This window comes from Chenopodium album, chromosome 11 (genome assembly GCF_948465745.1).
Source record: "Chenopodium album chromosome 11, dcCheAlbu1.1, whole genome shotgun sequence".
In the NCBI taxonomy this organism is placed as follows: Eukaryota; Viridiplantae; Streptophyta; class Magnoliopsida; order Caryophyllales; family Amaranthaceae; genus Chenopodium; species Chenopodium album.
In genome coordinates, this window is record NC_137844.1 from 59,540,829 (window position 1) to 59,564,557 (window position 23,729).

Here is a 23,729-nt window from a genome sequence, read left to right on the forward strand (position 1 = left end):
TTTATTATTTGGACCCACAGTGGAGAACTTTAAGTTGTTCTTGTTCATGTATCATATTGTAATGAGACTAATGACGCACCATATTACATGAACATGACATGCTACATTCAGCTGTAAACTTGTAAGAGTTGTAACTACACATTTTTACTTCCAGCAAATTCATCTGTTACACCCTTGCCCATTATGATTACTACAAAAGTTGGATTAGTGGGCTCTACTTATCTACCCCTCCTCTGTTCTCATACTGTCTCTTTATGATTGCCTTATTTTTAATCGTCATCCAATATTTTTATAACAGTTTTAATTTTATTTACCCTTTGAATAAATCTAGTCCGGAAAAAGTACTAGGAAACAAAGTTCGTACTTTAGTAAAGTTGTTCTATTTTGGACAGTGTAAGTAGTAATTAGTAAAGTTGATCCAAGATATATACTCCTAGACTGATTAACACTACTGTCAAAGAAACATTAAACAAATAACAATCCTCAAAAGAAGCCAAAATAGACAGACAAACCAAACTTTTTTTACCAGATAATCTTCCCATATTATATACCCCTAAACCCCTTAAAAGTTCATATAACACAATCAATTAATCAAAGATACTCAAACAAATAAACCATGGAAAAACCAATATTTACTCTCTTCCTCATCCTTTCCTCCCTCTTTGCTATACTCTCAACAACCATAGCACACCACCCTCCAAAGTCTCCAACTAAGCACACTAAACACCCTTCAAGTTTCATACAGTCATCATGTCGTGCCACGCGATACCCTCCTCTATGCTACCACAGCCTATCAGGCTTTGGTAGCAAGATAGGCCGAAGCCACCGCCAACTAGCCTTAACCGCGTTGGTGGTGAGCTTATCTAAGGCCAGATCAGCTGCTCGATTTGTTTCACGAATGAAAAATGCCAAAGGGATCAAACATAGAGAGTTCGAGGCAGTTAAAGATTGTATCGATACTATGAGTGATGGGGTTGATCAACTAGCACGTTCGTTCGAGGAGCTTGCGAATTTAGGGTACACTAATGGCGAGGATTTTATGTGGCATATGAGTAATGTTCAAACTTGGGTTAGTAGTGCGTTAACTGATGAAAGTACTTGTGTTGATGGTTTATCAGATGGACATAATAAAGGTGGGAAAGTTAAGGGTGTTGTTCAAAAGAGGGTTAATAATGTTGCGCAACTTACTAGTAATGCTCTTGCTTTGGTTAATCGCTTTGTTTCTAGGTATAAATTTGCCAAACTACAAGTTTAAAATCCTTTATTTTGGATTAATTTTGTTTTTCATTTCTTTTTGGAAGTAATTAATAATGTGTGAGCTGTGAAGTACAAAGGTTAGTGACTGAGCTTCTACATTCTGTTGTTTTGAGTTCTCTAAGATCGATGGTGTGATTTGGTAGTTTAATCATGTTGTAATTGAGTGATAAGTACCTGTGTTATTTTGTACTCTCTTCGTCTCTATTTGTTCTTTTGATTTGTATTCGTTTGAGAAAAAAATAGCCGGAGGGAGTACACTTGTTGATCAAAGTTGAATACTTGATGAATTGGTTTGTAATGTTTGTAACACTAAAACAAAATTTCGAGAAAATCTTTTACATTTGAGTCATTAATGTTGAATTTTTGCATTAATTTTTATTCAAATTTTTAGGAATACATTCACATCTATAGATCTTAATCATTCATGACCGACCTCATATATTGCATATATGTTCAATCTGGCCCAATCCTTAACCCCTTTACCCCACAAAAGAGAAAAAATAAAGTGGGTGGAGAGAGACCTACAATTCCCACTAAAAGAAAAGGGTGCAATCCTGTGACTTTGGTTTGTTGGAAAGTATGGATGTCCTACTGTCCAAATCCTAAATATAATGTGAGTTTAATCATAAGCTTTTTTGGGTTTCCTTTGGTAATTTCTAGCATGAGACTCATGGCATAACAATATAAGAACGACGAATCTTTTAAGTACTTCGTCTTTACCCTAACCCTATATATGAATATTACGATTGATATCGTGTTTTACCCTATACGAGTATTCAATTGTGTCTTATTCAATATAAGCAAATTATTATTCGGAAAATAATAAATATAATACCACCTACGACTATTACAAGACATTCAACTAATTCGATCCCGCAATCCCAAATCTAAGTGACATATTTTAGTGGGATTCTTCAATCATGTTAGCATCTTTGTTTGTTTTCGATGTGGCGAATATAATCAAGTTATGCTGTTATGGTCTTGAGGTATAATGGTCAGTTTCTTTGATTTTTGTACCAAGTTGAGCTATAAAGAAATAAACTATGAACTGTTGGAAATTGGGTTTATCCCAATAAAATAATTGAACTCAATTGGAGTATTCAAATACGATTGCTTGTTTTTTCAACTAGGATTTGTACTTATTGTGACATGCAAGACAATTAGACGAAGGTCAATCAAACAATTTTTGTCTTCAATAGTTCAATTTTTGGCTTTATGGTCTATATATTCCGCGAATTGCGGTATGGCAGTTCATATATGCAATATACTTGGCATGATCGGATCTACAAGTGATGAAGACAATGAGTGTACGACACACGTAACACATCTTTGTTTTCATTCTAATCTTTTTTCTTAGAGTAAAGAGAATAGCATGAACAATGATATAATTTGATAATTTTGATATAATGTTTTACCATAATATGAAGCCTTTTGTTGCATACTGGCATTATAAAGGGACCTAAATTTTTACAAGAATTGTATGACTTATAATTGAATGAAAATGGAGCCCTTCTCATTTTAGAGGCCATATTTTGTATGTTTTCACTTTAATGTACTACTCTCTTGGGTCACAAATTTGGAATCTACAAAGTTCAAAGTATATGGTAATGGCATTATAGTGGGTCATACACTTAAACCAGGACCCAAGAGATTACCCCCATTAATTTGTGATGCCAAAAAATCTTCAATAGTGAAGGTGAGAGGGCCACCTCAGATGGAGTGGGAAACCCTTACAAAGACAAGGACCTTATCATTTATTTGAATTGGATTGAATTTAATTTCGATTAGGATTATTGGCTTTTATAAATTCAGAATAATGTCCCCTAAATTGTCTCTATAGGTTTTAATCTCATAACCGTACGAATGTAAAATGAAAACCTTTTTAATAGTTATCAAGTTTTGGATAACTCAAATTTGAACGAGGTCACAAAATTAAACTTACAAACAACTCACAAAAGACATAAGAGTAGCAAAGAGAAGGTTCGATGCAATGGGATTGGACTTTTGGTAGGTTGGCCCAGTTGATAAAAGTATTATTCTAATATCTACGGTTTAGCCCTCTAATAGTAGACTTGGACTATCGTATTGGGCCTTACAATATTTTGGACCAAATTTTATACCAGTAAATTAGTAAGCAGAAGACAGACTGTCTATATAATTTTATACCAGTAAATTATGTGGCTTTTATAAAACTATAGTATGCCTAATGCCATGATTATCTAGACAAATTGACAAAAGTTGTCATTTTGGCTCAATAATATTCACTTTATGTTTTAAGAAGTCGACAAGTCAAAAAAAACAAGCTCAGTCTTTATTTATAAGAGCTTTGTTTCTCAGTACTTTTTTTTTTTTTTTTTTTTTTTTTTTGCAAGCTTGTTTCTCAGTACTTGTAGTAATATTTTAGAAATAACTATTGATGCACAAATACTTGTATAATTCAATAGAAAGTGAGGGATAACTCAAGTGGTTAGAGCTTTCTTTCCGATTTCAAACAATTCTGAGATCGATTCTCACTCTTGCTCTTATGCCTTAAAAAATTATAATTCAATAAAAACAAGAACTGTATACATTAAAATTAATGCACAATTATAATTTTTTTTAAAAAAAAGTGATGATGATGTAGAATTACATATAAACTATTTCAATCAAGAAAATCATTCAATAGAAACAAAGGAAATACTCATGGCATTTGGCATACTATAGTTTTGTAAAATAAAATGTGATTAATGAAATCATATATAAACCGTGTAAAAAGTTAAATATAACATGTACGAAAAATAAAAAGTTAGTCAACTCGCCCGAATTGCAAGTGGAGTAAGAAATTATCAAGGTGGGTGACCCTAACAATCGTTGCAATAATATGCAGATCGAAGTTAATAGAAATTAATAGGCACTGCCTTAAAAATTGGGTTACATTATGCGCTGTAGATAAGAATGAATATAAAGAATACAAGATTTTTTTTGGCAAACAGATTAGAACAACCTCCGACATAGTACTACAATTTGATATCTAAGCTACATATTAAGAATATAATTTTTTTATGAGAGTAATAATTAATATTGGTAATTGTAGCTGTACCTTAAATGGATGCACGAAAACTTTGAAACTAGGAACTTTCTTTATGTCTGCTTGACTCGATCACTTCACTTGTTAAAAAGGACAAAACTCTGTATTACTAAAACCTTCTTCTTACACTTTTGTCTGTATTTTTGTTCAGTTCGAAGTCATACCACAAATGCATATGCATAAATTATTAGCTAGTCTAGATTCTTCTAAAGTATTTATCCTTTTTTAATTTTCAAAAGTCAAACAATGAACCAAGTAGTGATGATTTGACAAGGGCTTCTTTCGTGTCAAATTACTGCATAAGACACATCGTTTACTCATCTAATCTTAAACAATGAGTTTAAGTCGTTGACATTTAGTAATCTTTTAGTTGGATTCGTAAGTACAATTTTGTAAGAAGCAGCTTTTATATAATTGTAATTTGTAAATTTATGTTATTTCTTACTGCATTGGTGATGTATAGCTAGTTGTGCACATATAATTAATACATTGGGAGTAGAATAAGAAAGAGTTACTCTGTACAATACAATATCATGAATTAGTGATATGTATCTTGGTCCTGAAATACTAGGCTATTTGACTATTTGCAGTAGAAACAAAATCTGTCTACTCGGGTTTTTGTAATGTGAAATTACTTTGATAACATTCAATTTTATGAGTACTGTGATGAGAGTATATCATCTACTCCGTACAAATTTATCTACAAGAAGTAATTAATATGTGGTCTATTATTAATCAATTTCGAATATCAATGTTTTACTTAAGAACTCATTATATATTCTTGTCAAAAAAAAAAAAAAAAAAAAAAAAAAAAAAAAAAAAATCATTATAAATACTCTATTGTCTCTATATCAATGAAATAACTACAGTTACTAGCAATACTAGGTAATAATTGCACACATATATAGTTTGTAAGAAAACCTTTGAATGAATCTGTTAGAAAAATTCCACAAACAATAGTTAGTGATTAGTAAATTTACATATAGTTTAGGACTAAAAGATATTGATTACAACTTACTCCGTAACAGCTGTAGTTAAGGAGTTAATTAAATCAATTAAGATTCAAAGTAAGCTAGCAACTGCGGGCACTAGGTCTTTGAGGAAGGAAGAAGGTTCCAGATTAATAATCCTATATTTTGGAATCCTAACCTGTGCATAAGTTTACAAGTCAATGATGGATGGTTCTGCTCACCCATGAACCATAAGTTACCATTATTTTACTAGTTCAAACCCCGTGCCTTGCACGGTTTTTACAGTAGTGTTTTGTTATCTTTATTAGAAAGGTTACATACAAAACATAATCATTGGAAGTAAAAAACTTAAAAAAAAAAATAAAAAAACATATTCATGTATGTAATATACCATAAGATGTATCTCAATAAATATGCGCATGTTGCAAAAAAAAATAAAAAAATAAAAAAAAAATAAAACTCATTAATAAGAAGTTTAGTTTTTCTTTTTTGAATTTATCTCTTGTAACAAACTTTTTTAGAAGATAAAAAAAAAAAAAAAAAAAAAAAAAAAAAAAAAACACACACACAAAAAGTTTGGGCGGGAAATTTTTTACTCAGAGGGTGACACGTGTATTAGGGGATAATGTTGGGGATTACTTTAGTATATAGGTATTGATGGGTAACTTCGTAGCAATTTATGTACTTCTCCTATTTCATATTATGTGCAATAAAATGGGCTGCACATTTCCTAAGAAGAAACTTTTGAGGGAGATTAATTAGTAAGGAGTCTAAGGACTACTATTACTATATTATCGGTATCAAATTATCTGACACGTTCTGAATTTAAATATTGTATACAATTATACAAATAAACTATACTCTGACTACTTTTCAACTAAACACAGTTCTAGTATTCTAGCAATATTACTTTTTAGAATGATAATAGATTTTAACCAATATTTGCTATAAGTCGTTATTTAACTTAATATTTTCATATTTGACTTCTTATATACCCTAACGTACTCCCTAGAGGTTGTACAGTTGTAAATACCCTCTTTCTTATTTTACGGGCAAAAACCTAGCTAACCTCTAACAATAAAATCTCATGAGTATCATTTTACAATATTTTGCAAATTAAATATCATAGAGTAATAAAATATACCCAAGTAGTGCTAAAGTGATATCTAAATTAATTAGTTACATACGAAGTATATGATATCTGAAAATTATATTACCAACCTGTGATTATACATGAATAATACTATGTATGATTGGTCTGATTAAAAAAAAAAAAACAAAAATGCAATAAAAATGATCAACAACTAGGTAATTAATTATTAACTCAACCTATACATTATTGCCGTAATTGATCTTCCAAAATCAAATAAAAAAGAAGTTAAAATCCATGCAAAATATTTTCATTGTACTATAAAATTGGCCCAACAACCATAAATTATGAGATTTAACCCATTCTTCCAATACAACAACCCAACAAACGAATCTTAAGATCAGGTAGTATCTATTTACCACCTATGCAAATATGAAATATGCAATGTCAAATTTCAAAATAAAAAAACAAAAAAAAAAAAAAAATATATATATATATATATATATATATATATATATATATATATATATATATATATATATATATATATATATATATATATATTGCTCCTATTTTCTACGAGCACCGAGCACTACTTCAATATCTTCATCATTCTTCAATCTTCATTATATATTCCTAGTCCACCTACTTATAGTCAGCAAACCCCTGCATTAAATTTAGCTGGCTACTTACATTTCAGAGCACGAATCAATAGAGAAATTGTCTGTCATTTTAAAATTTTTATATAGGGTTGAATATTTTAGTTAAATTGATATTTTAATGATTTTTACAAGTTTTAAATGTGTATATTACTATGTAGGATTTTGTTCAACATAGTCCTTAAAAGTAATATGAATAAGCTTTGTAATACTATAAATCATATAGCGCAAAATTAAAATAAGAGATGTATCAAATTTGAATTTAGTTGTGACCTTCTTATTACGCTACCTTTATTAGTACAATCTTAGCTAACTCAACCAAAATTTAATCTAATAGTTGAGACCATATAGGTTTCATCTTCTATCACTAGTTGTACTCTACTACGAGTATTATATTTGCCGCAATTTATAGAATGATGGTATGTAGTGTATATTGATTATAGATTGACATTGCATGCTACTCTTTCATTGTAGCTTGATCACCAGGCCACTCGAGAAGATTGTACATATACTGTGTATCTTCCACTCTTTTCACTCCATAGTAACGTTTGAATATTTATGTTATCATAGTTAGTGATTTATATTTTACCATAGTGATTTATACATAGAAAAAGACATAGCCAAGAAAAATATTGTCATGCATTTAAGGAAGCATTTTATTACAGCTAAAAAAACGAATGAAGTATCTAATAATAATATAGGCTAAAATATTGTCAAATAAACTACAAACCGTTGTACCTACCCATTGGATATGCCCTAAATATTTTAGGAATGGCAGCTAAGCCAGCTAGCAGACTATCACTTCTTTATGTGAAGTGCAACGTGCAAATGGGCTATAAATAGGGAAACAAACGCCTACCGTAAACAATACACTCACTTGTTATAGAAAGCACAAGATAGAGTATCAAATACTTAGCAAATCAACTCAACAAGTCCTAGCTACTTCTAATAGTTAAGTTAGCAAACATGAAATCTTCACTTCCCCAAAATATTACTACTCCGATCATTTTCCTCGTCCTCATATTTCTATCCTTTAACCCTTCTTCAGCCTCCACAAAACTAAGCACAAGCACGAGTACGAGCACGAGCACAAGTAGTACAAACTTCATCAAAAAGTGCTGCTCCACCACCACATACCCTACGCTTTGCTACGCCACCCTTCTCCCACAGGCATCACAAATCCAAAACAACCCGAAACGACTCGCTACCAAGGCCCTCGTTATAGCCCTCATAGAGGCCAAGTCCGCGGCACAGACCACAGCCCGGCTTTCTAAGACCGGTGCACTTAAGCCCATGGAGAAGGCAGCCTTATCAGACTGCACCATGGCAGTGGGGACCTCCGCCGCCCAACTTGCACGGTCAATCGAGAAGATGGGCGGGGCTCCGGCTTGGACGGAGACGGAGATGGAGGCGAGCGACGTCGAAACATGGACAAGCACTGCCTTAACATATGCCGGAACATGTAGGGATGCTTTTGATGGAAGTGGTATGAATGGAAATGTTAAGTTAATAGTTCAACGTAAAGTTGTTAAGCTAAGTCAGTTGACTAGTAATGCTTTAGCGCTTATTAAGCGTTATTATGTTGCTGCTGCTAAAATTGGTCATCACCATGAAAATCATCCTTAATTTTGTTGTATTATTATTGCTTTTGATAATCATCAATTAGCTTGTTGATGTATAAGCCTAAAGGCAAGAAAATCACCCCTAAATGTGTAAATGTTACTTTTTATTTTGTAAGACAGTAAACATTTCTAATTTCTTTGATTTAGCTATATATTGAATTTTATTTCACAATCATTCATCTGTCCTATATATCTTTTTTTGACACAATATGTCCTATATATCATTTACTCCGTAGTTATATAAATATTTTTGATAAGATTAGAGATCAAATATGATTGATAAATCAATATTTTAGATTGTTGGACCTTGTATTGTAGCATCTACCGTTATTCTAATATATTAGTTATTGGAAATTGGTAATTAGGAAGTCCAATAAAATATTATTTTAATTAAACAAGAGTCAAATAATGCACTGCACCCACTATGAGTCCATGACAGTAATGACACTAGTAGAGTAACAATGACGTTAAAAGATGGCAGATACTAAGTATATGTATTACCACCTTGAAATTAATGTGAGTGTTTAATTAATCAACCAATAAACTCAAAAACCCTCACCAAAATAATACTTGGTTAAGTGGTAAGAATTGTTATCTCACAACTATAAGGTGACGGGATTAGTCCCCACTAGAGGCAATTTAGGAACTAGGATTCCCTTGCCCCTTTCCATGACCCCACTCTCACTCAGATCACAAGGAGCCTCGAACACTAACTGGGTCGGGTTGACCTGTGAGAGGTTTCAATTCGGAAGAACTAGAATGTCTACTCCCATATAATTTTCTGACTATAAATGTTTGGAAACTATCTCTTATGATGTAAGACATACAAATTTGAGTATTCTAAGCTTTTACAAAAATTACTATAATATCTTAACTTGCACAGTTGCACTAAACGGGTTGGCAATATAATCAGGCATCTACCAACTAGTAATAGTTCTTCAATCGTACTGTAATACAGTATGAATAAATTGAGCGATAATCAAGATCCCTCGAAAACTGTTTTTTGTTGAACAAGAGCCAGACATAAACTGACTAGTGTATTTATGAATTATGTACGAGCATGGCAAATACACTTAATGTTAATTTTTTTATAAATATATTTAATTTGGTAGAATACTTTAAAAGTTAATACTGTATCAAGTTAGCGTCTAATATGCAATGGAGGTCATGTACGATAACCCATTGTTTAAAATTGTATTCGGGCATTGGCAACTTAACAAGTGACTCGTACTTGGTTTGTCTCATGATGAGACTTTGAGGGGCTAGGGGAAGCAAAATCGAGATTCGATACGAGCATAAATGGTTGTCTATATTTACCTTATTAAAGCTTATATTACTTTGCATTACATACATGTTCTTAGTTCCAAGTCTTCCAACCAAGTATATAATGGCATCTTGATCTTGGGGGAGAGCTGTGCAAATTTGCATTTTTATTATTTTATTATTATTTTCAAGAATCATTATCTTGCTGGTCTTGGGCTTAATTTTTCAAGAGAGGCCCAAGTAAGCCCACAACATATGGGTGGGCTTAGAGTGAAATAACGAACGTGCATGGCCCAGTTGTCCAAAACACAACTCAAGTGATATGTGGGCTCCAACAGGATTTTGTAATAAACCAACGTTTACACGAATAAAAATAGCCCAAATTTTAGTTCAATTCTCTCTTGACATTCCACTTTACCTCTCTTCACAATTACTCAAATAATAGTGTGTATATAATTTGTTAGATTTTTAGAGTTGCTAAGAAATTTTTTTTGATTATGATATACTTATAGATCTAGGATGTGAAAGTTGATCTTTTAATCCTCATTCCTATACCAATGATGACAGATTGACAGATACGTAATTCATTTATGTCTTCACCCCATCGAGTAAACATTAAATACAACACTACCGCACTGGAGTCATCGTCCATTTCAATTTCTATCCTCATCCAATACTTATTTTACTCATCTGACCACGTACTTTATCTAATCTAAAATCCATCTCATATACAAAGAGTCAAAGATAACTTGAGCAGTGGCGGACTTAATTACAACTAAGTGGGGTCAAGGGACCCCACTTGAACATGGAAGAAGGAAATTTTTTCCTCTAAAATTAAGCCTTTTTCCTAAAAAAATCAAGTTTTTTCTATAAAAATTATTCACTTGACCCCATTAAAATTTGTGAAATGTTATTTGACCCCGTTGAATATGTTTTCTGGATCCGCCACTGAACTTGAGGATGTTTATGGATAGGAATTTCCTTACCTCTGCTCTCAAGTATTTGGCCTATGAATATATACGGCCAAAAATAAATCAATCTCCTTACTCGATTTTTTCTTTTAAAGGGTTTGGGCGTTTGGCCAATGACCAATCAATATTAATTTGCAAGATAATAAATAACGAGTCAAAAACTTTTGCTTAATTTATCTTATCTACCCATCTTAAATAATTGAATCACAGCTAGTGACATTGTAAAATAGAATATTTTTTTATAGAATACGGCGGAGTACTACTAGACTACTAGTCTATAATATACCCCTACGCTATTTTGTCCTTTTGAATAAGGCAAAGTTGTGCCCCGCAGATCCAAGTAGCCCCCTAAAAATCGCAATTACAAAGTTGCTGAAATCGATCAAATGTACCTTTGTACGTACTTTGTGATTCATTTGTAAAAAATAAACAAAGTTGCTGAATAATAACATAGAGTAATAATAATTAATAATAACCACACCAAGACAAAGAAAATTATATGACCATATATGCCTCATTGCATGTGACACTCATCTACTCGTATTACAACTCAACTAAAGACTGAAAATATGAATTGAATAAAGTAATAGTTGTAACTTAAGAAAACAAAGTGAATCTGAGTATGAGACAATAAAATCAGATGATAGAAGATAGAACCACCGTTAGTTTCTCTTTACTAGAATCTATCTTTTAAGTTGCATCATACCAAAGTATAAATTTAAAGTATTTTCATGCCTAATTTTGTGTTTTGTCAGCCTGTTAATAGTCTTTATTGTTTTTACATGGGAATTGAGGAGATTCGGATACACTTCATTAAGGCTTTCATAAATTCATTATAAAAACCATTGTCCTTATAAAATTGTACTGTACTATGTATTATACTGTACATCTCAAACACAATTATTTTTGTATAATCATAAAAAATACGTAATTATTTTAAAAACTACCAATAGACATAGACACGACTAACAGTCCAACTCGTATACGGAGTATTACATGTCTCCGTAATTACATGAGATAACCTCCACGGAATGCAACTATCCAAAAGACTTCAATACCTTCACAACTATATTTCTTTTGGTCAGGTCAACTTAGAATTGAGTTATTTGGCAACTTGCTATAATGTACTAGTAAACACTGCTTATCTCCTACCACCAAGCCGCCTACTATTGGATAAACCCGCGTATAAATCAATTGGTACGTATGCTCACTAGTCACTAAAATTGATTTTTAAAAAAAGGCATGTATTGTGTACAGTGTACACGGATTATACACCTACTCTAGACAGTTGATATATTTTGTGGTACCACTTGACTAAAAGAACGCTTATATATGAAGTAATGAAACTATGAAGTAATGAAACTACCCCGTGTAGTATAAGGAGAGTTGCAAGTGAATAGCGATAGTATTATTGAGTTGTATATAAATTAATGGTACCCACAGTTTATATAGATTAAAACACATGATAATTATTTAATCTTACATGTTTTTTTTGAATAAAAATATTGTGACAAAGTCAAAACTTTGTTTTCATTGAGAATTTGATATGAAATACGAGTAGTTCCATGCGTAATAGTTGTAAAGTTCATTAAATTAGTTGCAATCAATAATTTTCAAGTTGTCACCCCCACCCCACCATCAAAACAGGTATTATATTTGATGTGACATTGCACACAGTACGTATTATAAATCTGAAATCCGTATAGGATCTATCTATCCCTTGCTTAATTCTAGAAAATCATATTTTTATTAAGTATTAGGGGTGTGTTCGATCTCTTTAATTATTTGCCCTTATAATATTAATAAGTTTATTTCACCGATAATTATAACATATATGAATCATCGAGTTCATTTAAGTGTAAATACAAATTAATCGATAAGTCCAATTCAATTCAACTAGTACTCTGTATAATTTGTCTGTGTAATTGCAAAAGTATAAGAAAACTAGGGATACCTTTTTCCAATCATACATGCATGTTAGATTGTTAGGTAATGATACAGTTAATTACTCCATTGCCACATAAACTAACATGGGACATATTTTGCAAATAAAAAAAATAATAATACCCCACTTGATATGAGTAGTTCTCCATTATTCTAAATATGTACCTTCACCAATAAAGTTTCATGAAAAGTCCTAAACAAATCTGGTGTAGCAAATTGAAGTTTTATTAATGTACTGTGTATGTCATGATCAGACGACAATAGTCATGTACCTTAGTCGTTTAATTAATGTATTGGAGAGGTACATTCTCAATTTCTTTAATGACTTTATGAGTTTAAAAGTTTGACAATATAAAAGGTTCTTACATATTCATAGCGAATTAAATTAATTTTTGTCACCTATTTTTGAGGGTGTTCCACGTAGTTGCTGTCTTTTGGTGTATAGTGAGACTTGTATTGCGTAAAATGTGTAATACGTTGAATTATGGAGTAAATATTCGTATAATTCTGATGATGACAAAGCAAATTGATATAGTATCTCAAGTCATATGTGGACTACTGTCGTATGTATTAGATTATATTTAGGTATAGTAAATTCCATCACTAACAGAATATATTGTGTAAGATAATGAGTAGGGTGAATTCCTACGAAATACGGAGTATATAATATGAGTGAATTTAACTAGTTACTCTTTTTGTTTTTTTAAGTGTATCAATTTGACCTGCATGTTATAGTTTATAGGAAAGTGAATTGAATGATGTAAAATATTGTGTAACTGAAGTTTGTTGAGAATTAAAAATAGATGCATTTAAAAACTATGAGGGTATAATAACTAATTAAGCTATTATAAGTTGACCAATGATGTAAATGAAATTAAACTTCAAGTTGAATTGGAGCATAACCTTAATACCTTGTACATGCAGAGTGAATTTAAGATAAATTATTGATGTAAGATAAAGTAGGGCAAGCATGCATATCTCATCTATTGGAATTGTAATTAAATTTCAAGCAGATAGTTTATCTGACATCATAAAAAAGAAAACGATACAAGTCATACAACTAACTAAATAAAAGGAAGAACCACCATACATATGTATGTCGTGAATTTTTTATTACCTAAATTTATTTTGAAAAAAATAAATTAGGATTGATTGAACCTAATCAACCTAATAACACATGTTTATATTTGATTGAATCTAATCAACCCTAATTATACTATGTAGTTGATAAATCATCCTAAAAACTTTTTATTTTATTTTATTTTATTTTATTTTTATTGAATGAGGAAAACGCTCTCATAGTACAAGTTTCGCAATATATTAATTTTTTGGTGCAAAGTTTCACGATATATTACGGAGTAATAAATGTAAATCCGTCCCACCTATGTCTCTTTATTACTCATTTATTACATTATGAAGTGGAAAAATCTCAATGATACATAATTAATCAATTAAATAATTATTCTTTAATACTCCATCATTGTCCTACCCTAATTATAGTGATACATTAATTTATTCAATTATGGTAAGGTATCACCCCGTTGAAATTTGGTCCCCAAATGGACAGAAATCGCAATTATACTGCACAAGGCCATACCCCCAATTTCAACCAAAGACATATGCACTATATGCTACTCGATCTAAAAGCGCATCACATCGCATGTGACAACATTAACGTTACAACTCACTAAAAATACAATGATACAAGATTGTACTTTTTTAAGATCCATTGCATTTAGGACAAATCATACCTCTCTTCGTCAAATTTTAAATAAGATATTATTATTTTTAAAAATTAGCTAACAAACGTTCTCACAATGTTAGATATGCATTTAAAATATTTTATAAAGTGGTATTACTATATTAATTTGAGTATGCATATCAAAATTACGCGTCAATCAGTGTAATTATATTTATTTTTAATTTAATATTTTTACTTTTACTTATTTTATATAACGCTTTTAGGGTATTCATTAGTTTTTTTTTTTTGTTTTATTACATTATTATTATTATTATTTTGATGGAGAAATAATAACAAAAAGGATATTATTCATGTATGAAGTATATCTCCTTCAAAATTATGCCACTTATGTCACATACTCACATGATATATTTATTGGTACGTAAGGTACATTGCTTGACAAGATTAGATACCTACTCTTTAATATACGAAGTATAGTTAGTAATTCCTTTCAAAAAAAAAAAAAAAAGTATAATTAGTACTTGTTGTACATTTTGTTTTTTGGTAGTACTACTTGTCTCGCTATAAGAATGAGTGTAGACTTCTGCCATATAGTTGATACAGACAGATGGTTGCAAGTTATAACTAATAGTACGTGTTAGGCATGCACCAATTAAATTTGCACAAGGCATAGTATGACACTAAAAGAGGTGTCAATTTTAGATGTAGGTTTCGGTAAATATACATGATAAAGAGGTGCACTAGTTTTTTATATCCCATACCGTAATTTTTTAAGATTATAAATTTAAGGTGCTAATTGAGTGAATAAGGATCGCTGAAATTTGGCTTATTGTAATTACATTTGAATTCAAGCAGAATCTCGAAATTTTGGAGCTTAAATAGATAAAACTCAACCTTTTTGAACGGATTAATTTTAGCCTTTTCTAGTTATAACTATATTTGCTCTAATTTTTATTAGTTTCTCAACAATTTTATTTATTTTAATTAGGGTTACACAAATTTTTATATGTAGTTGGTCACACCGTACCGTGTGACCGGAGTTACTTATTTTAGGATTACTAATTTAGGGGTTACTCGGTCGGTCAGGGATTACTCGATCAAAAGTTACTTATTCAGGGGTTACTCGGTCGAACAGGGGTTACTCTTACACTGGAAAACGCGCTAATCGACTAAATAACTCCAGAATAAGTAATCATTGACCGACTGAGTAACCATAAATAAATAACCCTAAATAAGTAACCCCGACAAAAACCCTTAATTGGTTAAGTAACGAAAGAATAAGTAACCCCTAAATAATTAACCTCGACCATACAATGTGGCCAATGACACAGAAAAAAGTACCGTTTAGGCTAAATGCTATAACATGAAGAATATTTTTTTTTTTTTTTTTTTTTTTGAAAAAAAAAAAATCAAGCTTCTTAGCTTGAGCCAATGATTTGTGCAACTCATAAAAATTGTAATTTGATACATATTTTGAAAATTAATTAATTGAATAGATACATAATTTGATCTGAATTAATAGAATAGGTACATTTTTGCAATTTATAGCTAGAAAATAATTAAAGGATTCAAGAAGAATTCATTCCTTTTATATATATATACATATATATATATACACACACCTCCTTGGATGTAAATATTTATTAATTATCAATTTATAGTGTGGAATCGTTGACAACTTCGATATATTTTGACATCAAGTATCAAAAATATTAAATTTGTAGACTTCTAATATGTTTAAAAATTGAGTGTTTTTATTAACTAACTTTGACACTTCATAGAAATAAAACAAAATTTTAACCTGCCTATGTTTAACAGTATTTTTTGTGGGGTGTTTAATAAATATAAGCGCAACCAATATAATTTTACTTAAAAGTTTACAAAATTTGAGCTAAAATCAGTGTTTTTGATACTTATCGACCACACAAAAAAACAGAAAACCCACTAATATCGTTAAATTATCCCCACTACCCCTAATCACTCTCCCTAAATTTGCATAATTCCCTTTATTGTAAGGACAAAATGGAAACTCCAAAATTGTAAATACATACACCACAAAACTTGGAACTCCTCCTCCCTAGAGTTCTACCATTACTAAAACTAACATTATTTTAGAACGGCGAATCTTTAAAATTTCATTTAATCAAAATCAAATCATATACTCCAAAAAAATTAAATAAAATAAATCTAAATGACAAGCTGTCAAAATATAATTGGCTGGGATATCTCTGGAATTATACTGTCACCGTAGGATCATATTCATCGCCACGTCATTTTCTATGACTCACGATTTTTAACTCACATGCTTTGGTCGATCCCAATTGATTTTTGTCCTTAAATGTTTCTTCATTCCCTTAAATACCTCCAACTTTTTCATCACAAATTCACAACTTTCAAGAAAATTATAAAATAATTTCTTCACACCCTTCAATTTTTATACGGAGTACTTTGTATATACTCCAAATTATTCTTCCAAAATCCAAATCCCCAAAAAATATAAACTAGGGAAAAAAAAAAAATTATGGGGGATTCTTCTCCTTTGCTTTCAAATCAAAGCGATGATCATAATTCTAGTCAATATGATTATCGTCACCCACCCCGGAACAAAAATCAAATTGTGAATGATCGAATCGAGCAATGCATCGGAAACTTAGGTTGTGCACAAGTTTTCCAATGTATTCTCGTGTCGTTTGCTTGGGCGTTCGACGCCCAGCAAACGTTTATTTCGATTTTTACTGATGCTGAGCCCGCGTGGCATTGCACGTCGGGCTCGTGTGGGACCGATATTTGTGCCATTCCTGCGGGCGCCACTTGGGAGTGGGACGCCCCCAGAAAGGCAACAATTATATCGGAGTATGGCTTGCAATGCGCCAACTCTTTTCTGACGGGGCTCCCGGCCTCGTCTTTCTTTATCGGTTGTCTTATTGGTGGCCTTGTGCTGGCGACTTTGGCGGATTCATGGCTCGGCCGTAAGAATCTATTGTTGATCTCGTGCTTAGCGATGTCATTATCAGGTATATTTACAGCATTGTTCTCGGAAAATATATGGATTTACGCGCTTTTGAGATTTGTTTCGGGGTTTGGAAGGGCGGCTATTGGGACGTGTTCATTGGTGTTAGCCACCGAAGTGGTGGGTAAGCAGTGGCGTGGACAGGTTGGTGTGATTGGGTTCGTCTGCTTTTCTTTTGGTTTTCTATCTTTACCCGGTATCGCCTTTTTGACTAATGGTGAATCATGGAGAGCGATGTATATGTGGGCTTCGATCCCAGCTTTGGTGTATTGTGTTCTTGTGTTTGTGTTTGTTAGGGAATCCCCGCGTTGGCTTCTTATCCGAGGGCGGCGCGAGGAAGCAATGGATGCGTTAAAAAATATCGCGACCCTACACCAAAGCCAACTCACTTTGAGTTTCTTTGGTGAGGAGGAGGCCCCTCGCGGAGATGACACTGATGTGTACTCCGCGATGAGGGTCTTAATGTCGAGGGCATGGGCCCTTCGACGTCTAGTAACGGTTTCCGTGATGTGTATTGGGATTGGAGTGGTTTATTATGGTATGCCACTAGCCCTTGGGAATTTGCCGTTTAACCTCTATGTGAGTGTCACCCTTAACGCATTGGCAGAACTGCCAGGGTCGTTTTTGACATTTGTTTTAATTAATAGGTTAGATAGGAAAATCGCTGTAGTCGGGTTCACATTATTGAGCGGATTGTGCAGCATTTTGGTAGTTGTTGTAGGATATTTTGAGCAATTGATTATCCTACAAGCTGTTCTTGAGATACTTTCATTCCTTAGTGCTGTTTCCGGGTTGAACCTCATGTTAATCTTCACAATCGAGCTATTTCCTACTTGTGTTCGCAACTCAGCCGTGTCTATGGCACGTCAAGCCCTCGTGTTTGGAGGGGCTTTTGCCCCGCCGTTGGTGGCAGCAGGGCGTAAGGATCCGTTTATAGCGTACGGGGTGTTTGGGATTGTGATCGCCGGTTGTGGGATGTTCGCGATATTCTTACCGGAGACCAGGGGAACCGCGCTAGCGGATACCATGGACGAGGAGGAGGACAAGGCACAAAAGCTAGGCAGCTTCTGGGCAACTCATTAATTATTCTTTTGGAAGCTAAGGTGACTGCTTGTTAAGTTGCATGATTGATGATCTGTTTCTTGTCATTGATTATTTAATTTAGATTTTTTTGGTTTGTTTGTTCTTAGGATGGGGTCAATTTTTGTGGGCAAGTAATACTAGTTGAGCAAAAAAACATAAATACCATAGATGTTATAGCTAGGTTGAGCTAGCTAGTTGGTAATTGAATGTAACATGTTACATATACATACTTTGGTGTATTCCAACTCTATAGTATGAGATGATCCACAATTTTGATTACTTTATTTGTTTACAAATTACTACTACTATTGTTTGTGTTTCCATGGTCGAATATTGATATTGGTACAGGTATTTTAAGCTAGTATTCATTGACAATCAATAATTCCACAAAATTCAAGTTATCTCCAAAAATATTTGGTAGGGAGTATTGACGAATCTTTGACTCACTTTATTGGTAGTGGTAGTTTGATGTTTTAGGTTCAACTAGATTTCCATGAGGCTATGATGTTCTTGAACTATTGGTATTTCCATCAATCATTGAGCATCCTAAAATATAATATTCCCTAATTTTCTATTCATATGTATTTGTTTTAGAAGAACATTTAGAGGATTAAATTAAATAGAAGTCTTATAAAGTGTGGATTCCTCTTTTGATTTCTTTGATTGAAAAGAGAAATTTTCTTAAAAACATTTATGTTTTAAATACTGTACTTCGTTGTAAAATGTGTATCATGTGATATGATAGGGAGGGATAAAAGCGAGGTCAAAGGAAATACATCACTTTCTATAAGTACTTGATAAACCTTTTATGTTCAAATGAGAACACAAGACAGGTGGGGAAGATGCTATCGAAATTAAGCCTAAGATTTATGCCAGCTAACCTAAACTAATTCACAGAAATGGGATGATGTATGTGCAATTGTACAAGTATAATGCAAATTATCCTGATGCTTTGTTTTCACATACTATAGCTTTGGCAACCTTCATAGACTAGTCTTTAGTGAGCCCAATTAATAGACAACATCAGTTCAAATTGTCTTTGATGTTGGGCGCCTATTTTTCGATTTTGACTTGGAAACTTTTTAAATCTCATTGAAGATCCTCCTTCTCTACTTAATGATCAAATTAATTATACTTATCTTACCAACTAATTAAGAATATGACATGATTATATTCTAACATTTTGCAATGATTGGAGTATTCTTACACCCGATCACTTTAGATAGCCCATACATCACTCGATCTTAGCAACATTATTGTAAAAATGTCAGTCGCAAACAAATACTAGATGTGTAATTCAACAGTTTTTCCCTACTATACATTGATCAATAATGTAAAGATAGGGATAAAATTGTGTCCTGTAAACATGATGAATTGCTTTAATGAATGGATGAGGACAAGGAAAAGGCAGCCATTGTATGGCAGTAATAATATAATCTCAATTCAAGAATAAATAATACATAGTTTTTTTTTTTTTTTTTTTTTTTTTTTTTTCCTTCCTTCCTTCCTCCAACTCAAGCAGGAAAAGACACCGAAGAGAATAAGTTCCTATTGGCTCAAATAAGCTACAAACTTTAGATACTCCCTCCGTTCCCAAATTACATTCCTACTTCTCTCTATTATGTGAGGAATAAATGCTAGAAGTAAGAATCTAATTTAGGGACGGAGGGAGTATTAATTAGTAGACAAAGAGGCTAAATAATAACAGTGTAAATATCTTTATTGGTTTGGCTTCAAGTCAAATTAAATAGGTAGAGATTTTCATAAATTCGGCAAAGCAAACTATTGACTCAAATTTATGACTGATGTTAGGTAAACAAGTCAAGTGAACCAGTCAACAATGAATCGTTAAATAAAATGTGTAGTAGACAGAATCGCTGATGTGTAAATACATGCATGGATTATTGGATTACATACGTATGGCCCCAAACATCTTAGGTATGTGATATTTTTAAAACCACTCTCTTCTATATAAGAATTTAATTCAAACACGATATGATACTTGTCCGTCATTGTTTAGAATTGACAAAGATGATCACTTTATCTCCAAAACAAGGGGAGGTTAGCAGTGGTCCAGAGCTGAAGATCTGAACAACTTGAGCTAAAGAATCGTAGAAGATCTTACAAATTGAACTAATTTTTATCGAAAGCAACTTATACCGACCATTCCAATTGCCAGCTTCATTACTTCATTTGGATGTTTGAACATTAATATTGGTGGACAATTTTTTTATGTTCAAAATTCATGCAAATATTTAAGGGTGGCAATCACGACTTAATTTTCAATTATAAAGCATCCCTTTCAAGAAACGAAAGCTATGAATTTTTAACTTGAATACTTAATTGATTGATATTTGATAAGGTCGAATAAAGTAGGAAGTTATATTATGAATTTAATAGCAACTGAAAGTAATTCATTAGCAGCACGTAGTGCAGACAGCTTAGCTTAGCTTAGCTCCCTGAATCAATCATTATCATTACGTCGTCAATATAATCAACAAAAACTCTATGATTCCATGCCAAACACGCACATTAGGCTAAGAAAGAAGGAAGAAAGTCTGTATCTATCCAACACACACACACGCAAATTAATATATTAATCAGTAATTGAAAAGTACTTAGGATATAATTAGTTTAGACTCGATATATTGAAGCCTAAAATCCAAACTTGAATCCAAAATTTTGAAAATTTTAGAGTGAATATCATTACATTATGAAATTAGTGATACTCAATTTGTTGTTTTATAACAATACTTTGATTGAATCCTTTGTGTCGAGACATAACTTTGACCATCAATATCTCTAATTATGTATTAATAATAATTACTACCTTTAATTTGTTTCATATTACTTTCAATGATAAGATATTTTTTACTCACACTTTATATCAAATTGTTACAAATAATATGAAATAGAGGTAGTATTATAAGGTATTTCAAAACTAAATTGTGACTAATCCAACGTATTACATAATAGCTTGTGATTTTGATATAGTAGTGAAAAAATAATTCAAAGTTAGTATAAGAATTGACAAACTGTTGTATTTTAAAAGAAACGGAGAGGCTAAGGCTAACTGATTAATTGACAAGAGAATGGTAAGAACTAAAATATAATTAAAAAAGATCAAAATTGGTCCTTCAAGTCTTCAACAAAAAGGAAATAGTGTTTAGGGATATGATGATGTCTGTTAATAATCAAAACAAACACCCATATTGTTTGTTTGGACTCAATGTCCCTGAATCGCTAATGCATGAAAGTGGCATAATGGGCTTTAGTGAAAGTCAAAATATGGCCTATTGTGCTTTAGATGGTAGCGTTATTTGTTGGTCCACTAAACCTCAAAATATGGGCCTAATGGGCTGAGTTGTTAGCAAAGTACCTGTAATAAATATTTAAAAAAATGTACTAGCATAAGTTTTGTTGGTTGGTGTATTAGCTTTCCGGAGTACAACGAGGTGCAGAATAATACTGTTATATTGTCGATATTGATATTAGTTTTCAACAGCAAGTTGAAGCTGCTAATCTTGTTATTGACATAGAATTAAGCAATTTGCTACTTAAAAATGATGCTAAAATTTATCCTCAACGCCTGTAAACTTCTGTTCGCAGGCATCACCATAACTTTGATTATCTTAATCAAGCTTACAACAATACTAAATTAACCAATTACCAACCATAATTGACTTTGAAATGTATGTCCAGTATCCTATATCAATGGCAAACATTGCGTTAGTAACTTAGCAAGTACTTCCGTTTATTAGGCTAAAGCATGAGAGGAAGAAAATAATTAATCAATGTAGAAACTAACGAGTATGAAGAACAAAGATAATTATGTACGGCGAGTAGCTAGTTTAATACTCACTCTTGGTAGTCATCAATTTATCTACCATGAAACCAACTAGCTAGTGCGCCTAGAGTATTGTTACGTGCATTTTACGAGTATGGACATGACACTATTTTTGAATAATTAATTTATTAGTCTATGATTTGTGTTGCAGTACAAGATTGAGAATTAACTAATAAATACATAGAATTTGCATGGCTTATTGGTTATCATTAGAAACTATAACATTTATTATAAGAGATCAAATTGACAAAAATAAACGAAACTAAAAGCATGGAAATTCATGATCGATCGAGGAGAAGTTAGTTGTGAGCAATTGTCAAAATGTCTTAACTAGTTAAATTTAGCTGGCATGTTACAGATAGTGCTATATTAGGGAGATGAATGTAAAGTCAACTGAAGTAGTATAATTCTATAAGTACAGTCGTAGTTATGCACATGGGACATCTTTGTCAAGAATTAGAACAAGTCAATAAATAAAGTCAATTCAAATTTATACTTAAACTCCATTATTATTATTAACAATGTACTCCTTATGAAGTTATGATCTTACTCAATGCACGCATATCTTTGCTTCTCTAGTACAAAAAAATATACGAACAAGCTAAGTAGTCCATAATCGACGATTAGTCGATCATGAAGTCTACGGCAGAACATATGAAGGTGGTACCAATCGCAACGGCTATAAGGCTAGCACTAGTGTTGCTAACAATGCAATTTATGGCAATATCAGCACAAGAAGATTCTACAATGTTAGGGATGTGTTGGCAGAGATTGTCAAATTGTAATGCTGCGTCGACGGCTCCGTCAATGTGCTGTAATGTACTCAAGGAAGATATACGAGAAGACAGGGAATGTTTTTGCAACGTCAAGTCTATTATCAATGCAAATGCCACTCTTGCCAACACTATGTCACAACTTCTCTTGGTTTGTGGAGTCCCATCTTCTTATAACACATTATGTCCTGGTAATGTAATTTTGGTAACACTATTATGCTATCTAACATTTCATACAATTTGTGAAGGGGGATTAGTTTTATTTTTTAGTATGGAATATTTAATTTGATGATGAATTTCCTTATGATCTTCCATTTCTCCAAATGCCTTGGTCAGACAACGAAGCGCCTTCACCAACTTTACGTCGTGTGCCATCGCAAAGCCCTTCCACCTTGGATGTGCCATCTACACCAATCGGTATAGTATTGTGATATTGTCCTTGTGATCTTCAATTCTACTGTTTACATATT

The 23,729-nt window shown here is 32.3% G+C and overlaps 2 protein-coding genes and 1 pseudogene across 2 annotated transcripts; all 3 read left to right on the top strand.

Moving 5' to 3' along the window:
• The first annotated feature begins 591 nt into the window (after positions 1-591).
• On the top strand, positions 592-1,427 carry LOC145569486 (pectinesterase inhibitor 9-like). The gene has a single exon (XM_081628828.1). The coding sequence runs from the start codon at positions 617-619 to the stop codon at positions 1,253-1,255; it is 639 nt and encodes a 212-aa protein (XP_081484954.1). The 5' UTR covers positions 592-616; the 3' UTR covers positions 1,256-1,427.
• Positions 1,428-8,010: 6,583 nt separating this feature from the next.
• On the top strand, positions 8,011-8,737 carry LOC145567019 (21 kDa protein-like). Its single transcript, XM_081626251.1, has one exon. The coding sequence runs from the start codon at positions 8,011-8,013 to the stop codon at positions 8,668-8,670; it is 660 nt and encodes a 219-aa protein (XP_081482377.1). The 3' UTR covers positions 8,671-8,737.
• Positions 8,738-16,935: 8,198 nt separating this feature from the next.
• Positions 16,936-18,944, top strand: LOC145569487 (organic cation/carnitine transporter 3 pseudogene; annotated as a pseudogene).
• The last annotated feature ends 4,785 nt before the right edge of the window (positions 18,945-23,729 follow it).